The sequence below is a fragment of the Dermochelys coriacea genome, chromosome 7 (assembly GCF_009764565.3).
Source record: "Dermochelys coriacea isolate rDerCor1 chromosome 7, rDerCor1.pri.v4, whole genome shotgun sequence".
Lineage (NCBI taxonomy): Eukaryota > Metazoa > Chordata > Testudines > Dermochelyidae > Dermochelys > Dermochelys coriacea.
Window position 1 is genome coordinate 120,432,289 of NC_050074.1, and position 22,059 is coordinate 120,454,347.

At 42.8% G+C, this 22,059-nt stretch overlaps 1 protein-coding gene across 1 annotated transcript in view; it reads right to left on the reverse strand.

Moving 5' to 3' along the window:
* Positions 1-22,059, reverse strand: part of SORCS3 (sortilin related VPS10 domain containing receptor 3) — a 498,155-nt gene that overhangs the window by 161,643 nt on the left and 314,453 nt on the right. The window contains exon 5 of the mRNA XM_038411611.2: positions 11,461-11,534. Within this exon, the coding sequence (XP_038267539.1) occupies positions 11,461-11,534 (74 nt within the window). The remainder of the gene's footprint in view (positions 1-11,460; positions 11,535-22,059) is intronic.

Consider the following 22,059-nt stretch of genomic DNA (forward strand, 5'->3'; position numbering starts at 1 on the left):
GAACTCTAAATCCTTATTTTATGTTGGATATTCAAAAGTTCTCAGTAGTGGCCTAGCTCTGCTCCCATTGAAGTTGAAGGGAGTTTTACCAATGGGGACAGTTGGAGCAACACTGCGTACTTATGAAAATTCCACTCCTAAAACAAATGAAAAGAACTGAGAATCCAGAAACTCCCCTGGAAGTCAACTGGAAGCTACAGGGTGTTCACCGCTTGTGAAAATTGGCCCACTTGGGGCTTGTAAACACTGCATTACTCTGCACTAGACAGGTTAAATTCTAGTGCTTGCCAGCATGTTGCACACTGACTGGCTCATGTGTACCTTGCTGGCATACATTAAAAGTTCCCCGGTGCATGTTAATGGAGAACTGTTTGAAATGGGATTACAGTAATATGCACTAGAGAACTTTTAATGTGTGCCAGCAAGGTCTACATGGGCCAGCTAGTGCACAACACACTACTGTGCACTAAAATCTACTCCCTTCTAGTGCAAAGGCACTGTGTAGACAAGCCCTTATTTAGGAGCTAAATGGGCATTTAGGAGACTCTCTTTAGACTCCATTTTTAAAAATCTTGGCCATAAACCTACCACACAACGGCACGTATGAGAAACACACCAAAGCCACTGCTCTGGGCCCGGTCTCCTTGGGGCCAGCTGGCCTGTGTGTTTCTAAACTGCATCATGTCTCCTGCTCAGAATGCACACTCCCAGGTAGCAGCTGACATGTGTCCCCCTTTGCCTGTGCAGAGCTCAACAAGGTCGTCCATCAAACAAGAGTAGTGGGACATGCTTGGACCACTTGGACTCAGAAACAGAGCAATTAACGGAATGCAGCACAGAGTAAAGTAAAGCGAAATCAGGCAAAACAAGGAATAAGCCTAGATCTTGCCACCCAATGGAAGGTGTGGAGTGTGCTGCTATAGACACTCCAGCAGAACGGCCTTTGCTTTGCTCCGTCAAGCTCTGATGATCCCCATCTGCCTGAGGCAGATGCATTAATCAATGTATTAATTAAGGAGGGTTGGCTCTCTGTGCCTCCTACTACAAAATATCACCAAAGATCATCCTGGGACAGTAACTGACACACTGGAAATTAATTTGTGCTTGAGTTTGTGTGCGTTGGAGAGAGGCCAAGCGGAGTCAAATACTGAAGGGAACGGGGGAAAGGGCCTCACCCCAGCTGGTGCAATTTTCAGGCTCCAGGCCCTAAATTCTGGGCTCTGATGATGCCAGGGTGATCCAACGTGGAGGGGACCCTCCACAGCCAAATAGTTGTCTCTCACGTAGAAGCTGCCTCCATGCCAATATTTACCTCTGACCCAGCACTCTGTGGTCTACAGAGCTACCTGGAGAAAAGGATTGGCAGGGGAAGGGGAATACATCAGCCTCCCACTGCTCCCGCATTGCTCAGGGCAGAAAGGCTCCCTCTAGGGCAGAGAGCTGCCCCTCCCCGTGCAGCAGCTGCAGACAGGAGAATCCCTGGCCCATGCAGCTATTGGCCTGCACTGCTGATCTCTCCCAAGGAGAACCCCTGGGAGATTTCCTCCCCAGGGTCTTCCCACAGGACGGGCTCATTAGGCCCTCTGTTTTCAGACACATGGGTGTCCACACAGAAAGGATCTTCTATGGATGAGCAGAGTTACTCTAGATTACCATGGGGGCGAATAGAGCAAACCTGGCCCCAGGAACATGATATGAGAAGGTAATGCATTTCTCGGGCCACAATTCTTAGCCAGGGCAGAAGTTGGGTCATTCAATGGAAGGCAGCAAATTTAAAACCAATAAAAGGAAATATTTCCCACCCCTACCTACCATACTACAGACTATAAACCGGTGGAACTCAATGCCACAATATACCTCAACCAAGAGTTTAGCCGAATTATAAACCAAGGATTGGATGTCTATATGGATGAGAAGATCCAAAGTTATGTTAGTATGGATTTAATAGAAGGGATATAAACGCTCATGCTTCAAGAAATAAGTGAGGATTTAGGAAGAAAATTTCCTTATGGGGAAGTTAGTCCAAAATTGCCCACTTCAGGTTTTCTTGCCCCTTCCTCTGAAGTAGCTGGTACTAGCCATTTTTGGAGACAGGATATTGGAGGAAGTGGACCACAGAGCTGATACCATATTGCCTTCCCTATGTTCCTTTTAGGAATTACATATGATTTGTACCATGGAGACTTATTTAAATGTATTTCCCCTAGCAATCACACTTGTTTCTTGTGACCATTCTGCTTTCTTTGGTAAAACAGCTTTAAAACAAAAAACCTACAACACTTCCAACGGTGTGGAGTACATGAGACTTTGTGAAAAAAAGTTCAAAATGGGATTTAAAACACACAATATTTATCCCAGAGACCTCACATAATGCATTTAAGAAGAACATCATAAAACTACATATTCATGCAACAAAAACCTTTGAGTACTTTTTCAGTGCATCATCTACTACTCAGAGCTTGACTTGTTAGTGACTAACTCACATACCAAATTCCTTTTATTCTTAGGTTCTTATGTTCGTTTTATAAATTGAAGCTGCTATTCATCTGAGGGGATAAAAATGCACCAGAAACCAGCAAACATCTTTGATTTTGGCCCCTACATAAACTGCAAACAACTTTGGTGTATTATCCAACCAGTGTTGTTGTGGGTTGGTGGCTGGTTTTTGGTTTGTTTTGGCGGGAGGGAGGAAGGGTTTTTTGTTTGTCTTCATTTGTTTTCTTGCTGGCTTCCCAGATGAAACTATTTCTGTCAAGATTCTGCCCTGGGCCAAATTGGTTACAAAACCCTGGACCACATTTGCAAAATGGGAAATGTAGCAAAGACATAATCTTAACTGAAACTGACAACTTGATGTTCATGTCCAAGCGGTCTCTCCATAGCAGCCCCTGGATGGTTTCTCAGGCATAAAAAGTGAAGTTGTTTCCTTTTCAGAGAAGCATGGAGTTCTCCTGGGTTATCTCCTGCTGCTCTCCCTCACCGTGCTGATTCATCATTACAGCAGTCACATGCCCTGACACTCTAGACCCTATGTAAACAGGGGGCAGCTCCTCAGCTGGAGTAAACTGGCATAGCTGCATTGATGGAGCTATGCTGATTTACACCGTCTAGAGGATCTGCCCCAGGGCTTCTGCGACATCCCAAGCTTTCCTAGAAAGGGTCTCTCTCTTCCAATGTTTGGCTCTATGGCGGATTATTAATGAGGGCACGCCTCCCACCAATAAACACAGACGTCCACCGTTTCCCAGCATGCTCACTTTGGACTCACTAATATCAATGTTTGTAATCCTATCACGCTTTACCAAGAACAACCCTTACAAGTTGCGGGGGGGGGGGGGGAAGCAGGAGGAGGAAAATGTCAAGTCTGTGAAAAAATGTGTATGGCCAAAAGGAAAATATAAAATAAAACTTCCTCCAAGGTTACCCCAAATATGCCAGGCACCATCATAAACATCTGAACAAAATAATGCAAGAGTATTGGCTATGCTGTCTATACTGTATATCATATAAACCAGAGACTGGGAGGCAATGTTTGCTCTGTGCTGACTATGGCAGAGCAAGAGAATTAGGAGTCAGAATACATTGGTTTGATTCCCACCTCCACCACTGACTTACAAGGCAACTTTAGACAAGTCTGTCTGGGACAGATTCTCTGAGACACTAAGTCAAATAAGCTCTAAAAATCAGGCCTCCAACCCGGCTCAGTTTTCCCACCTTTAAAATGGGAAGGATAATTCTAAAGCTTTTTGCTGTGAGGTTTAATTCATTCCTGTGTAATCATAGGAACAGAGAAAGTAGTAGAAGTAATCATAGGAACAGAGAAATGTAGGACTGGAAGGGACCCAAAGGGGTCATCGAGTCCAACCCTCCCACCCTCCCCCCCCCATGCTGAAGCAGGATTAAGTATACCTAGACCATCCCTCTCAGTACATGCCAGGTGCTGTTAAGGAAACACTGCAATAAATGCAGGTAGAGTTAAAAATATCTCCCCAAACCCAGAGCTACCTTTACAGAAACTAAGGACAACTCAGGCTAAAAATTTCACATTAGGGCTCTGGTGAGTTGAACCCAGCACTTCAGGTTTATGATAGCACCCGTCCTGTGATGGAAACACAGCCATACTATGCATAAATGCAGTGATGGAATTATTCCATTTATCATGTAACATGAGGACAAAGTTATTTTAACTTAGAAATTTCTAATGCAGGATTATTTAATAGTCAATTGACATTTATAAAACTATGTTTTCTTAACGCTAGAATTGGCTGTAAAAACTCAAGTGATGTTTCCCCAGCACTATATAACGGCACCATCTGGTAGTTAGCGATTAGTGGGTTTGCAAGAGACACACAATTTTGAAATGATCATTTTATTGCTGGCTAACGTATCAGGCGTGCCAAGGAAAGCTCACCTTTGGTATGTCCAATAGGCCCTTCATTGGATGATAAAACTGACACAGTCCCAGGGCTGTCCTCATTGGAGCTGGGACATTTCCAAGCCCCAATGGACATCACAGGGAGAACTGAGAAGGGATCCACCAACATTTGCTTATTTCTAGATCCAATCCAGATCATAAATTTTAGACGCATTCTGGTAATGCTCCCCTGTCCCCCAAGTTATCTTCCTCATTCATACAACTCAGTATTTTCCTGATGGACTCGGGTTACAAGCTCAAAAATACAGAAAAAAGGGCCCTTGCCACTATTTCTGCCTTAGCACAAGCAAAACAAGGACTGAAAATCTCACAATAAAGCCAGTTCTCATGAGACCATCTGAGAAGCAGCCACACTCTTGGGCATTTGTCTCAAACAACCGTGAACTCCCAATCTCAGGAACCTCTGCACAGCCTCTGGCCAACCACAGTTCGCTTCTTCTCACCCCAGAGGCCATGTGAATACCACAGTGAGCTAGCCTGTGTATTTGTGCACTGCTTCCCTCTGCTGGATGGGCTCAGAATTGCTCATCTGTGTGTCACAGACCCTACACTACCCAGAGATTCTCCTTTAGCTCAAGCAGCAGGGGCCAGTTTCACCCCTGCTGTGGAGTTAAAAATAACTGTTGGGTGGGGTGTGTGAGTGACAACCACAAAGTTCCAAGGTGGCTAGAGATTTATTTCAGTGCCACAGCAAGAAGAGAAAGTAAAATCCGACGGAGGGAGAATGAGCAAAACAGCTGGTGCCTTTAGCACCATTTGTTATAAATTCAATACCGTTTCCCCTACTGCTTGTTAAAAACAAAGCGAAATCTAAGATAAGCGAGATCTGAAATGTTGCTCTTCGAAAAGAGAAGCGTGTCCTATTTTCCTCCTCTCCCCATCCCTCCCCCCACTTCCCTGCTGGCCTTTTCCATTCAGTTCCTTTGTCATTAATGTACACTTCAGTGTCCTTTACAGACTGGGCGTATTCCAGGTATTGACTGTCTCAGGGCTTCAAATCTCCCTGTATCCATCGGAAATGGTGCACTTGCTAAATCCAGTCTCCCCCCACCCCACCCCCGTCCCCCCAGAGCCTCTTCCGGTTGTTCCTGGCTCCAATTTGACGGTTTCACCCAAATTATTTGATGGCATCTCTTAAGACTGCAGAACAGAGGGAGGGTGGCAAATGACTAAATATAACACATGAAGCGGGGAGGGATCCTTGCAACAGCTTCCCATTCCTTGCTGTTCCCCAAGGTGGAGAGTGGCAGAAACGAATGGGCCCACAGGTGAAGCGAACGCTGGAGCAGTGCCAAGAAAGTTTGCTACTTCAGACATAGACTGTGCCTTCCACAAAGAGCATTTACTGCTGTGTGTGTGCTCTGAAAATATAAGCAGGCCCTCCAGGGATGGGTGGATGGGAAAACAATATGTACAACTGTTCAGCCCAGTAAATGCAGGATACCTTAAGGAATTCCCTCTTTCAGGGACTTAAGTGCTAACAGGATGAAGGAATTTATAATCCACTGAAACTTCTCTTAACCCTTTACTGACTGATTTGCTTTTAGTCTCGCTGATGTCCCAGTATGGCCCTGTTATTGTAGTGTTTGAGCACCACACAACCTTGAATGTATTTTTATCTCACAAAATCCCTGTGAGTCAGGGCAGAGCTATTGGCCCCATTGTGCAGATGGAAACAGGAGGCACAGAGAGGCTAAGTGACTTGCCAGAGGTCACACAGGAAGGCTGTGGTCACGCACAGACTTGAAGCCCGGCCTCCCAAGTCCTAGGCTAGTGGACAACCATTGGACAATCTGGCCTCGCCATCTTTTTGGTACCAAGGCCCCAATTCAACATAGCACTTAAACCTGTGCTTAAAAGTAAGTGCCTGCTTAAGTCCCATTGATTTCAAGTGCTTAGCTGACTAGGGATGGGATTACTTAGTACTGTATAAACCACAAGTTTTACTGAAGAAACTATTTCGCCAATATTTTACAGTGTACAAAACATAACATGGGAATGGTTTTTTGTATCCCTCCATCTGGAAAGGCAGGTGCCTTAGTTACCAGGAATTCAACTGAACAAGGCTCAGAAGTAGCCATGAGAACTTATAAAACTGAACTCAAATAGTCTCTCTTTACCTAAAAATGGCACAGATTTAAAGGTGCTTATCTCGGGCTGCTCCAGGGATAGGGCCACAATGGAATATGGGAAACTCTGCTACCCATTGCTACCAGCTCCCATTTTTAGCCCCATTGGGGTCCTGAGACATTAAAGAGTTTCAAGCCATAAGGACATATGGAGGTCACATGTGGATACCTTTCCTCATGCTGAGGACCACCTTCCTTCCCAAGTTGTGCTAATCAATTCAATGAGACAACACGTATGATAAATTGCTACTACATAAGTAAGGGTATCAAAATCTAGTTCTTTATAATGCCATAGCCCAGACCTGAACTCAGCCCCAAACCTATGAGCTTGTGAAATTCTATGGCTTGTGTTACACAGGAAGCCAATTCAGATCATCAAAATAGTCCCTTCTGGCCTTAAAATCTATCAATATGGAAACTCCTGGGCATGGGACAGGTGTAATTATTTGGGAAGATATAGATTCATAGATACTAAGGTCAGAAGGGACCATTCTGATCATCTAGTCCGACCCCCTGCACAGCGCAGGCCACAATCTCACCCACCCACTCCTATGAAAACCTCACCCATGTCTGAGCTATTGGAGTCCTTAAATCATGGTTCAAAACTTCAAGGAGCAGAGAAGCCTTCCTCCAGTCAACCATGCCCCATGCTACAGAGGAAGGCAAAAAAACCTCCAGGGCCTCTCCAATCTGCCCTGGAGGAAAATTCCTTCCCGACCCCAAATATGGCAATCAGCTAAACCCTGAGCACATGGGCAAGATTCACCAGCCAGATACCCAGGAAAGAATTTTCTATAGTAAATCAGATCCCATCCATCTAATATCCCATCTCAGGGGATTTGGCCTATTTACCCTGAATATTTAAAGATCAATTACTTACCAAAATCCCATTATCCCATCATACTATCTCCTCCATAAACTTATCAAGTAGAATCTTAAAACCAGATAGATCTTTTGCCCCCACTGCTTCCCTTGGAAGGTTATTCCAAAACTTCATTCCTCTGATGGTTAAAAACCTTCGTCTGATTTCAAGTCTAAACTTCCTGGTGGCCAGTTTATACCCATTTGTTCTTGTGTCCACATTGGTGCTGAGCTTAAATAATTCCTCTCCCTCTCCTATATTTATCCCTCTGATATATTTATAGAGAGCAATCATATCTCCCCTCAACCTTCTTTTAGTTAGGCTAAACAAGCCAAGCTCCTTAAGTCTCCTTTCATAAGACAAGTTTTCCATTCCTCGGATCATCCTAGTAGCCCTTCTCTGTACCTGCTCCAGTTTGAATTCATCCTTTTTAAACATGGACACATATCACACAGTAGATGGGAGAAAGATGAAACCTCTCTGGGTTAGGGTGATTTATTCTATACAACGGCAGGTTATAGTTTTGCAAACGTGCGGTGGCTCTAGACAATTGAAAGTGCTGCTACAAGTTGAGTGGTATCTTGACAAAGCTGCTGAAGATTTCACCATCTGATGTAAGAGGCTTATCCAAGCCCTGTTAATAAAAGATTCTGAGAAACCCAAATTCACAACTAATTCTACGGACTAACGTAGGCATCTCTTTGTTGCTGTTACTTCACGTCTCCTGGAAGCTTCAAGTAACACAATCTGATGACTTGGCTTTTTACCCGACAGTAGAACCCAAAGAGCAGTGGCTTATGTTCCTCTGAAATTTAAAAGGTCCTTTACATTCATGTTCTACCCACTCCATGTAGTAATAAAAAAAACCGCACAAGCTCCCAAAGCTCCTTTCGTTTTTTCTTCTTCCCCACACACAGCTTACAAGCTCAGAACAACAATCACAGCTTGCAGCATAATAAAAAAGAACTCAAACAGCCAAGAGGAGTTATTATATTGAAGGGTTTCAATAACCCTCACCCTGGCATTACGATAAGGTGGTTCAAATCTTGCCCACTGTGCGAACAACCTAATTTGTTCTCTTGGAAAGTTTATCATTGCTGGGATTCTGCTGCCTGTGAGTGGAAAAAAGCTTTCTTGCCACTCTTTCCAGTAAACAATGACCCTCTGTATTTCTGAAAAAGGAGGAGACATCTGAAATGGGAATTCCATATAATGCAACCTGCTCACGTTTGGGGGTTAGGTGCCTTTTATTGCTCCGATAAGGTTGTCACCTTTATATATAATGTTGCCACTAAGTAGGGTGGTGGACTTTACCTGGTCCTCTGTAATTATACTCATAGTGCAGCACCAATTTAGCTTCTCTTTTATAAAGGTGATGGCTTCCTCTTTGATGAGAGACACCCACAACTCACTTCTATCCAGAACCAAGCAAAAAAGCAAACCTTATTCCCTCTAAACTGTCTGTACATACTCCCTGTCCCAACTTTTCTTGTCAGTCTCCAACTCCCATGGTCCTTCTGGACTACAAGTCCCAAGATCCCCTTCTTGTAGGATGAATGTAAAAGGACAGTACACCCTATCACAGACAGTATTTATTAAAGATGATTAAAAATTAAGATAAAAACATGTTTTGTTTTGTTTTTAATTTCAAAGTTATTTCCAATTGGCAGGGTTTCAACTGGAATGGTTTAAAAAAATTTGAAAAGCAAAATCTAACCAAAAATGTTATTGATAGGGCTGATCAAAAATTATCCCGCTGAACTGTTTTTTTATTTTAAAAAATGGGTTTTTCACCAAAATGAAAATCTTTCTGGAAGGTGTCTGCTTCCCACAGAAAAAGTTGACTTTTGTTTGAAAAAAAACAAGACTTTTTGGCTAAATAATTTTCAATTTTTTGTTTTTTCAACAAAAAGTTAGACCCTTTCTGTAGAAAATTTTAACAAAAATAAACGCTTTTGTTTTCATTTTCTGAAATATTCTCCATAGCAAAATAACGATTCTCAACCACCTCTACTTATTGAAACATTTCATTAACTGGCTATAACCGAGAGAGATCCACTATCTTAGCCAACACTGGGGATTGAACCAGTGACTCCAGAGATAAAAGCCTGAGCCTCTTCATTTTAAGATTAAAAGCTAGCCTCTGCACTTGGGGGCTGTCAGAGTCACATCCTCAGGGGCGTAACACATACACTGACCGGTAGGTTACATAAACATCAACATAACAGAGCGGGAGTGGAGGAGGTGAAGTGGAATTTTGAAACTGAAGCAGTTAAGATATAGACTTATGTGAAGGTTAATTGGGGCAGGGTGAAGGCAGGAGAACCCCCAGGTTTGGGGGCCAAATAAATGGACACAAGGAGCTGTTTTCAACTAGAAATCATTACATTAAATCGAAAGGGCTTCTTCCTTTGGTCCTGGGGCCAATCTTGTTCCCAGATCAGCTTCAGAAAGCCTCTCAACAGCTTAATCCTCCTTTGATGGAGTAAGAGGGCACCCAGTCCACGATCATTCCAAGTCAGGTAACCTTGAAAAAAGGGATATTTTTCAAGAGAGTCTATGTGATTTAGGAGCCTAAATCTCATTTTCAAAAGTGACGTAGGGCCAGATAGCATTTAGGCACCTAAAGACACCGATATGTGCTTAGTGGATTTTTCAAAAGCACCCAAATGCCTATCTGCATCTTTAAGCACCCAAATGCCTTTAAAAACCTACCCAGCTAGTCCCACTGGGAATTCAGCACCTAACCTGCACAGGTGCTTTTGAAATTCCCAATAGACACCTATCTACATCTTTGGATACCTAAATACAGTACCTCTGAAATGGTACTTCGCCAGCTCGGTCCCATTGATTTTCAATGAGACTCAGGCTCTGAAGTACATAATTCTCTTTTGAAACTGGGACTTAAGCGCCTAGGTCACCTAATGACAGGTTTCAGAGTTGCAGCCGTGTTAGTCTGTATCCGCAAAAAAAAAAAAAGAGGACTTGTGGCACCTTAGAGACTAACAAATTTATTTGGGCATAAGCTTTCGTGAGCTACAGCTCACTTCATGCATCCGATGAAGTGAGCTGTAGCTCACGAAAGCTTATGCTCAAATAAATTTGTTAGTCTCTAAGGTGCCACAAGTCCTCCTTTTTTTAGGTCACCTAAGTGCTTTTACATTTTTTTACCCCTCACCAACAAACCCCTCAGCCACTTAGGGTTTGTCTACACTGCATAGAAAAACCCACGGCACTGAGTCTCAGAGCCAAGGTCAGCTGACTTGGGCTCCTGGGCCTCAAGCTGTGGGGCTAAAAATAGCAGTGCAGACATTTCCTCTTGGGCTGGAGCCCCAGCTCTGAAACCTGGAGATGGGGAATCTCCCAGAGCCCAGGCTCCAGCATGTCTACACTGATATTTTTAGCCCCACAACCTGAACCCCATGAGCCAGAGTCAATCGACCCAGGCTCTGAGACTAGATGACATGGGTTTTTCTTTGCGGTGTAGACATATCCTTATTCCCCAGGTATATGATGATAAAAATACATTCTAACACATAATAAAAACCTAGCATGCTCTTTAATTAGCACATTGATTCTGTTTAAAATCCCCTCCCCCAGTTACCCAGGACACAACAGAATGGAAAGACTCAATACCAGCATTATTCACAAGTTTCACTAGATTTGGTGTTTTTTTTCTTAAAGCACCAGCTCCTGGAGTCAGGTGGTTATGTGAGAATCTCAGCACTCTTTTTTTTTTTAAGTAAGTTTCTAACTCTCAAACTTGTGGCTTGAAAGGCTTGAAAATATGATCCTTCCCCCATGCAAAGGCTATGACACCAGCAGGTGCATTAAAAACTCCAAACTTTTTAAAAAGAAACTCCTAAGTCAATCTCAGGATTTTTAGGACCAAACTCATGAATTTTGATACCTGGGTTTGTCAGAACAGCAATAATTCTCGATTCTGGGCCCCTCGGAGCCTTCTTCACTGTGTGATGAACACAAACATGCGATATTGTCTGCACAACACAAGAGGAGCTTGATGGACCACTCACCAGTAAAACCTGTTTGGAGTGATCCGTTCATGCATTAGCTGCCAGCGTCTTCCAAAATCCATAGAGCTATACATCTGAAAGACAAAATGAAAGGAACAAGAGTATAAATAGCAGGAAAAGGAGAGTGATTGTTGCCCCAACAGGGATTAAAATCATCTCCGATCTCCCCAAGGTCACAGGATAGCAGCTAGATTGATAATGCAGGGCTACATCGTTAACTAAGGAATACTGCAGAAAAGGATCTGGGGTTTACAGTGGATCACAAAATAAATATGAGTCAACAATGTAATACAGTTGCAAACAAAAGACAACATCATTCTGGGATGTATTAGCAAGAGCATTGTTAGCAAGACACAAGTAGTAATTCTTCTACTCTATGCAGTACTGACAAGGCCTCAACTACAGTACTGTGTCCAATTCTGGGCACCACGCTTCAGGAAAGTGGACAAATTGGAGAGCAACAAAAATGATTGACAGTTTAGAAAACATGATCTATGAGGAAAGATTGAAAAAATCTGTTTTTATTTAGTTTGGAGAAGAGAAGACTGATGGGAGACATGATAACAGTCTTCAAGTGCACAAAAGATGGTTATAAAAAGGAGTGTGATAAATTGTTCTCCTTAACCACTGAGGACAGGACAAGAAGCAATGGGCTTAAATTGTAGCAAAGGCTATTTAGGTTAAACATTAGGAAAAATGTCCTAACTATTAGGGTAGTTAAGCCCTGGAACAAATTACCTAGGGAGGTTGCAGTTGTTGGATGTTTCTCAAAACAGGTTAGCCAGGGATGGTATAGCTAACACTTAGTCCTGCCTCAGTGCAGGGGACTAGATTAGATGATCTATCAAGATCCCTTCCAGTCCTATATTTCTATTAACTGCACTGCTAGAGACAAATTAAGACACTATGCCCTCCTCTCAAATTTTACCTTTGAGGTTCAAAACCAGTGTTAACTTTCTTCCTCCCTTTAGTCCCTGCAACACCCTCTTCACACATCTCTGTGCTTCCTGATTTCAGCTGTTAACACACTCACTCATATTGCAATACCAAAAAGCAGGTGGTTCCCATGTTTTTTTCAGCCTACAGAAAGCATCTGAAATCTCACCCCAAAACGCCTCTTCTTTAAAGATTTCTAGCTGGATTTTGCCTACTCCTCAGGGTCAGGTTAGGAGGGTGAAAAGCCCATTTATTTTTACATGGAGCAATATACTTTTTTTTTAAATATATACAGCTTGAAATACTACAGTGACTGATTACATATAAATTCCTAAAATTAAATTAGATTAAAAATAGATGAGATAGCTCAACTCTGGAGGCATAGATAGCAACAAAAGCTGAAGTCACATTGTGAGTTGCATATAGGTAGGAATTCAATCCTTTCCTTATATATGAAATACAATGTGTAATAGCCCCAAATTTACAACTCTTAGGGCAAGGCCTACATCTTCAGAAAAGCTAGAAATCAATCTAGTCAGTAGTTTAGGTCTTAGAGGCAGCTAACAATGGCTCTTTTTAAAATTTAAACTTGCAGTCTAATGTTTCTTTGGTTCCGCATAGCTAACAAATGGCTGAGTTGTAATAAGTTCAAAGTTTCCATCTAGTTCTAGACTAAATGTCAGATGTAGGCTAATTTTATAAATTTCCTACCCTATTCCCTTTCTATACAAGTCTACAACCACCCACCATCCAATTACTTAAAACTTACAGAACACAGGCAAGCTTTACTCCAGCCTTAAATTACTCAGGTTTGTAGGAAAAACATCTGATTTTAAGAACTATCTATTAGCTTTAGTGTAAAGTAGACAAGTAAGAAACAGCAGAGTCTTTTGAACAGAGAAAAAATAATAAATTCTGTTTGAAGAGAACACAATTATGTTGAACTTTGATTATAGAGAACGTGTGCATGGATAAGAAGTGTTAGGGAACTGTTTGTATGACAGGCAGAAGAGGGAAATATTATAGAGATGGAGAGACTATATGTTGGTAATTTCAAAATTGTAGATCCTTAATAGAAAAATTATATGGTTGGAGTTAAGGTTGTGTGTCTGAGCTCTGTTTTTGAGTAATTGGATTTGTGGACTGGAGGCAGGTCCAGCTTCATAGCGGAAGGAATTACATCCCAGTGATGGGTAGGACAGAATTGTTAGGGTGACAAGATAGCAAGCGTGAAAAATCGGGACAGAGGTGGGGGGTAATAGGCACCTATATAAGAAAAAGCCCCAAATATCAGGACTGTCCCTATAAAATTGGGACATCTGCTCACCCTAAGAATTGTTACTATGTATTGTTATGTATGATTGTGAAAATAAGTAATATGCAGGAGCAGCAGAAGGTCCCTAAAAGTGGGGGTGCCATCGGAGTGGGAAGAGGTGGGGCGGAGCAGGTTGAGAGAAGGGGTTGAGTGGGGACAGGGCCTGGGGTGGAGTACAGATCGAGCACCCCCCTGGAACTCAGGAAGTTGGCACCTCTGGAGGTTTGGCAAACACATTGATTCCCTTGGAATCTCTATTTTCCTTTTTGTCCACAAGCACTTCTTTTCTTGCACAGGCACACCACAGCATGGCTACGGACAGCTCAGTGGCAATAAGCACCTCTCATTGGAACTACTCATCTGCCCGTCAAAGAGCTTCTATCAAGCCAAGAGCCACAGACCAGCTGCTGAGTATTTTCTCCTCCTTTGAATTAGATCTCAGATTGACCGGTGGTAGAAGGATTACATTGAATTTGTAACCTTGAGGCTGATTCAGATAAGAGATCAGAAGGATACTATTCATGGCTCTTTGGGTTATTTATTTCTCTCTTTATGTTTAGGGTCCACCATGAATGTTAACCAAGAGTAAATCATTGAGACAAGGGACTGTCTAGTAGTGGAAGAGACACAGCAAGTCACCAAAAGGTCTCTTTGGCCCACTTCGCTTCCTCACAGCTTGTGTGACATTATTTATTGATGCAAATATAAAGGTTAATGTTGAATTACTGAATAAAACACAGTAAAATAAAGGTTTTTGCAAGCATAAAAAAAAATCACGTAGGCTTGTGTCTTCTGTTCACCTTGTTTTGGGAGATCAGAGGTGCACTTTAGAAGGGATGACAAATTAAGTGGCAACTACAATAGATTACAATAGAGATTAATTTGCCCTGAGGTTTTATGCAGGGTAATGAAAGAAAATTAGGTCTGTTTGGTGCAAACTTCTATATATACATGTTTTCCAACCTCCCTTTAGCAACTAATTAGAGTTGGCACTTGCACCACCTCTTTCATCCAGCTCAGGTCATTTTAGAGACAATGATTAAACCTCAAAGCATTGTGGCCCAGATGCTCAAACTATTGAGGCACCTACCTGCTATTGAGCCCCCATCCATCCATCCAACCCTGTTTAGCAAAGTGGTGAAGCCCATGCTGAACTTTAAGTGCTTTGTTGAATAGGGATAGACTTGAGCACGGGTCTACACGGTTCTCTGAACTGGGACCTTTGTGAGGTAGGGCAGTATCATTTTCCAGGTTTAACACACTGGTTTTGACTCATCTGACACAGGGGCTCAGAGCGGTTAAATGACTTGACCAAGATCCCACACTGACTCAGGATGAGACCCTGAAACAGAAGGCAGGAGTCCTGATTCCCACCCATGTGATCTAAGGCTCAGATTTTAAAAACAAACCAACTCAGCACTGAGCAGCCAGTATTCCATGCAAAATGTTCGGTGTCAGACAATATGTCCCCTCAGTGGGCCACCTCCTCAGCTGGTGTCGATTTACTCATCTGGTACCAATTCTACTCAAGTAAGTATATTTGGTACACCAACAATCAGACGTGTATTCTACTCCCTGGGAGTAGGGAGTTTTGGCTGGCATACCCAGAGAAGGGGGAGAGCCAGGAAGGTAGGAAAGACTCAGGAGAAAAGCCGCAAGGGATAGGATAGGGCAGACCTTGGCTGATGTGTAGAGGGTCCCTGAGCTGGAGCCTGAGTAGAAGGTGGACCCTGGTTCCCCTACCAGCCACTGGCGAAGTGGCACAGACCAGGCAGTAGAGAGCAGACTGCCTGGGACAGTTTGCCCTGAAAGACTATGATACCACAGAAGGGGAGGACCATAGTGACCTGGTCAGAAGGACAAGTCACAAAAAAAGGAAGCTGAAAGTCCTGGAGCAAGTGGGGCCACAGGGCAGGCAGGACAGATGAAGAAGCCACAAGAGGAGGGTGGAGGAGATAAATCCCAGAGTGGCCAGGAGGAGGCTCCACCTGCAGTGAGTGAACCCCACGACAAGGGGGCGTTATCCTCTGTGTTTTGTAGCACATTGTGCACACTGGCAGTGCTCTGTAAATAACCATGTCAGCCGTTTCAAAGGAAGGAGGGATTGTTGTTTTCCTCCAGCCAAATTCCACCTGAAAAGTTTCACCAACACAATTTAACAAAGCTGAGTTTCAGGGCACAAGTCATTTCCTTTTTGTTTTGTTTTTGTTTTCCCCATTAAATCATGCAAAATTACGAGAAGCTGATTTTGTTCATAATGGGTTCACCAGCTTCAGAGCGGAAGTGGGATGCTCAGAGACTTTGGAAAGTCTTTTCCTGGAGAGAGGATGGGAGAGTGAACGATGAGAAAAAAAACATATTTACCTGCGTACGTGCCTCCTTCCCCTATAGACACATATGTTCTTTGTGTGCTGGGAGGAGGAGCAGAGCAGAATAGCAAAATGGAGGCTGCAGATGTAACTGAAGATGGAGGAAAGAAAAGCAAAGAAGCCATGGCTTAGATGTACTTTACCTTGGTTATCACAGTACAAGGTGCATTGGAAATGCCATGGGTAGAGTGAATAGGAGTGGAGTTTTCAGCATCCTGCTAAATACACAGGATGTGGGAATAAAGATAGCTATGGTATATGTAGGCATTGTTGCCCATACACAAGGGAAGAATCGGGCTCAGAAAGCCTAAGCAAACGGGAAGAATATGTTTCCAAATAAAATCAGATGTACTTTCACACTAGGAAATCAGGTGATGAAGCGGCCAGCGCAAACATCTGGAGAGAATCCATTCAAAAGTGTTCTGGACAGCTGCCAACCCTGGAGCACAATCGGATCTGGCAACTCCTGATATCAGATAAAGCATGCAAGAACAGCAGGACTATGTGCACTTAAAGTAATAATTTATGTAGTATACACATAATTAGGCTTCCCACTAGATGTAAATACAATCAGCTGATTGCAGAAAGCTGAGCTCATATCAGTCCACTAGGTTCTTTCTAGAAGGAGTCGGCTTTACAATTAACATCAGAGCAAGGGAGAGAGTACTGGAGGCTGGGGATAAAGATAGAAGAGGAGGGACGTCTGCTGATAATGAAAAGACTGGAACAATGTTTTGCTGATACTACTTTTGAACCTTATGCTTCTTTGGTGTTCCTACTGCAAGTGACTGTACAGCATGTCCCATTAAGATGTGGGTTTGAGTTCTCTAGCTTCACTCATGGTAGCATTAGGGGCTGCCACTTTTCTGACTCTGTACACCTCTGTCAAAGTAATTATGCCATAATGGGATGCCACTGGTATCATGATACTCAGATGCTGTAAAACAAATTTTGGACCATGTTTTAATAACCGAGGCTGAGAAGGCCTACTTTAATTGTTAGCCTACCTGTTAACAAAGTGAGTAAAGATTCATGGATTGTCACAGGGTTTGTTATATAAAACTGTTTAAGAGAAGATATGAGGCGAGACAGAAAGATTGAATTAATTTGAATGGAAAGGATTTGCTGATACGCCTCTTGTTAAGATTATGACCGGTCAATAAGAGGAGTAAAGGATCAGAAACCAAGTGAACCGAAGTTGGTATGTCAGAAATTAGGGCTAATTGAAGGACAAAATAACAGGAGGATGGATTATTCCACCCATCGCCTTTACGGGCCCCTTAAAAAAGAGACTTTGAAAAGAAAAAAAAAAGTTTGCCAGCACTGTGAGTGCAACAGAAGGATTGTTGCCGTGACACCAGAGCTTGATGCTCCAGTGGAGATGTAACCCACACACTGCCTGGGTGTGGTGTTCTGTCCCCTGGAGTGGCACTGAGACCACTGAGAGGGAGAGAGAAATATTAAGGAGTTTGTTCTACAGCCTTAGCTAAATATGGCTTTTTGCTCCTGCAGTAGAGGCTCATGCATTTAGCTCCAAAGGTCCCAGGTTCAATCCCGTCTGCTGACAACCAGGGTCTGTCGTTGTTACAGAGACACTTGACCATCATCGCTGCACTAGCAAGGACCCCAACATGATATTGGTGAAATCTTGCTCAGTCTTCCCCTCCCTTGTTTGTTCCTTTCTGCCCCTCCTATTCTCCTTCTCTCTCTCTCAGCTCTTCACCTAATCCTGAAATCACCTGTATTGCACATAGTGAGATGAGATGACCCATCCAGTTCTGGCTAGCCTCAGAATCAAGGAAGGAGAGGGACCTGACCAGACCAACCAGAGGATGTCTCTGGACTAGCGAGGTGAGCCAGGGTCCAGAGCACCAGCTAGCGTGGCTGATATGTCAGTGCAAAGCATCCATCTGTGACTGACCAGCCACCCTATGTCCTGAGAACATCAACAAAAGCCATATTTCCCCCATCTTTACTATCCTCTCTTCTGTGCCTGTCTGTTATGTCTAAGCAGGAAAGTGACAATTATTCCCGATTCAGAACTGAACACCAGAATTAACCCTTTCTTCTCCACCAAGAAGGACTGTTTCACTGAATAAGAGATGCTAACCAATATTCACTGTATCCAAAAAGGGACTTTGATAGGTTTTGATTATGCTTGTTTTGCACAATCAATTTCAGTTTCAGTGCTCTTGCCTCATTTTGATTCTTTTCCTTTAGTGTGTTTCAATCAATACGTTTCTAACCGTTGGCATGAATTTTATAGTGTGTTTGCCATGGTACAAAGCAGGCTGAGGACTCTGTATACCAGATCCCAGACCTTGCTTAACACTGTTTTATGCTGGACAGTGACTGGGTTATGTTAACACTTTTAGCACATATATTCCATCTAAATTAATACCACTATACTTAATTTTCCTACAAATTAGGATGTGAGACAGAGCATTGGAAAACAAGAACCTAGGTATGCAGCCATCTTAGATAGGGTGTGCCAAGGGAGAATCCTTTGAGATTAATGCCTGGAAATGCACTTGCACAGTTTCTTTTCAACCAAATAGCATGAGATGAAGAGAGTGTCACCAAGCAAAGGACAACATAGGCCAAAGCTCAGCATTTAGCAGTACTTTGCACTTCTATTCCATGTTCTATCCAAGAACTACTAGTCCCCTATAAGGAACAGTATTACTATCCCTGTTTACAGATGGTAATTATATGATTGCCCAAGCCTACATAATAATTTAGTGGATGTCACCAGTGTAGCATTCCACCTCCTCTCGATAGCCTAATGTCTCATTTCAACATACAAACACTGAAATTCAAGGGAATATAAGAAAGTAAAAATACTTGTTTTCCACTGTAATGCTCTCCCATAATATCTGCATCAACCCGGGGGAGTGGGTATGGATATAGTGGAGAAAATCTCAGAATAACATACAAACAAACTAATTCATTTGTAGCCAGAACTGGTGGGAGGAAAAAAAATCAAAATTTAGGGGTTTGGTGTGATTTTTTTGTTTTGTTTTTTAACCAAAGTTTCAAATTCTGATGAAGAAAATAGGTCAACTTTTCCTTGGAGCTTTTCCTTTCCTTTCCTTGGAAACTTGCAAAAGTTTCACCCTGTTTCTGGGTTAATAGCTAAAAGGATGAAATTAGGAAAATGGAGGGACTGAGGCTGTCTGCTAACACACTATAAAATCCATCCCTGGAAAGCATCAGAAAACCCAAATTTTATGAGAATCAAAAAAATCGCAAACACTTTTTAAGTGTGAGAATACAGAGTACAGATATCTGTGCAATGTAACTGCAGGAGGCAACATGGTGTCTGGAGGGAAAGGAGCATTGCATGATAAATTCAAAACGCAGTGAAAAGGGTTCAATAGATGACAGAGAGGAGCTGCCACGAAAGGCAGATGGCACCTGTTGGATACCGCAATAGAAGCATTTAGCAGTGTCTTAGAACTCTATTCTATGCATTGATAAATGGAAGTTCCCTACTTTATCCACTGCAAAGGCAGAGTGGATTTTTTTTCCCATAAAAACTAGACATAGAAAAGCTATTAAAGTCTCCATTCGTCAAGAAATTTAGGACTGGGTAAAACATAGCAGAATATACTGCAGGAAATAACTGTAGTCTAGTAGGTGGATGGATGTAATGAATCAACTGGGTTTCTTTTTCCATCTTTGATTTCTACCATGTAGGTATAACATATCTATCGCATCCCCTGCCGGTGCAGGATTGCTTCCTAGAGATTGGTTTTCCCTGCAATTCCCCAGCCACTGAATCCACTGCTAGTTTACCATCATTGCCAGCTTCCAAAGAATTCTTTTCTCTCTTTTCTGCATTTCCGATACCAGCAGCGCTCCCCTCCAAGAACTCCAAGACAGAAGCTCCTGTGACCCAGGGAAGCAGAGAAGGGAAGAGGGAAGGAATTGAAACCCTGCTGCTTAGGGAGAGACCTGCTCACACCTGAGAGGACCAAGACAGCTGTTTCTCTCTCACAGTGTCTTAATAAACTAGACCCTTAAGAGAGGGAATGTTACCCAAAGCACATGTACTTGTACATTCATCAGCAGGTCAGAAGGGATACTGAGGCCCAGATACCATAGACCAACCCTCTTCCAGGCAGTAGCAACTGATTATTGACTAGTCTTACAAACTAGCATATTGTCCAGGCATGTTCCTTCCAGTCCCACTCATGGAAATATTTGTTCACGCTACCCTGCCTTGTTGATTCTAGATCTGAAATTTTAACATGCCTCCTGACCTGGTGAGGAGCAAGATGAAAGCTCCCAGCTTCGCTAATATCTTCTCTAGCCTCGTTGCCACTGCAAATTACTGTTTAGGTAGAGCTTCTTCGACTGGCTTCCCTGCTTAAGAACAAACAAAGCCCATAAAAAAATCATACTTCCAAAGAATTCAAGCCAAGAGGTTCTTGTGACAGCAGCTGGCAGAGATGAAAGTTGAGAATAAGCAAATCTACAAGTGTCCTACTTATGGTCTTTGTTTACATGGAATGATTAAAAAAACTAGTAACTGTGATGAAAACAAGTGGACCAATTTCTCTCTCCACTTTGAATTGTTTTTCAGTTGATTAAGGACAATGTCAAGAGTCTTTGTTATAGCCAAAGTTGTCTCCCCTTATTGCAGAGCAGCCAGCTTGCTTTAGGAAGGGACTTTCAAAGGAGAGAGAAGGTTTGTACAGGCTAGATCATGTTGGAGTGCCACCTAGTTCCTGGGTTTGTTACACACTTGAGAGTCAGAGTCTCTTTGCTGAAAAGGGTTTTACAAACTTTCTGAGCAGAGATTGGTACAGATGGAACAAGTGGATGAAATTCTATGTCCTGTGTTATACAGGAGGTCTGGCTTGATGATCAAATGGTTTCTTCTGGCCTTAAAAAGCTATGATTTGAATATCCCTAACTTGGGGGGGGAGGATGTTTTGATTTGAATCCAGCTCTGAACTCAACAGCTCTGAACCAATCTCTGTTAAAGCCTGAACCTTAGAAAATCCCTGACACACTCACCAGAACTTTAGGGGAGTTTGTTCCATATTTGAACTACAGGGATCAAACCCAGCTCTACTTTCCAGGGAAAATGGATTGGTTTAAGGTTATGCATTGATGTGTGTGTGTCTGTGTGAAAGAAAGAAAGAAAGAAAGAAAGAAAGAAAGAAAGAAAGAAAGAAAGAAAGAAAGAAAGAAAGAAAGAAAGAAAGAAAGAAAGAAAGAAAGAAAACTTGGTGGTTTTGCTTTGAGATTTGGAGTTTGTTTGAACCTGAAAATTCAAAGTAACACCTGGTCAGGAGACAGGGACAGGAAGAATGGATGGTGAACCTCATGTGGATTCAGGGTGGAGAAAAATGTTCGTACAAATGCCTGCACACCTCAATATCTCTTAACTCTAACTGGGACTGAGTATAACACCCAGCCAGAAATCTGCTGTGTTTCTCCTGACTCGATTGTAATGTCTTTGTCTTTCTACAAATGTATCCATTTTTGTTGGAATAAGAGATGTAGCCTCACCAAACCCCTCGCTCTGTCTGAATCCTGCAGTGATATCAGACTTACAATGCTACAGTGATGTGTGCTATAGAAAACCCTATGTGGAGATGGATGGATAAACAGAGCATTCCTCCAGGTGACCCTTCGTAGTCTTGCCTTACACCAGCAGATTGGCCCAGGAACTTTCAGTGTAGCTGGCTGTGTTCCATGCAGCCTTTGCCTGCACTATGAGCTCTCAATCTGGACCCCTCATTGCCACCCCCGCGGCTGTGAGTGTCATAAACAGGCCCAAGAGTTTGCAGGTGAAACCATTCTCCCTTACCTAATAGCTGGACAGGAGTTGGGGTCCTGAACTTTTTTTTCTGGTGCAACACGGGGTGGGTCAGAATATGGAAAAGGTCAAAAATCACTGCAGCCCAGTTTAGCAAGGGTAGTTCTTTGTTCTGAAGCAGTCACAAATTTAAGGGTGATACTGCT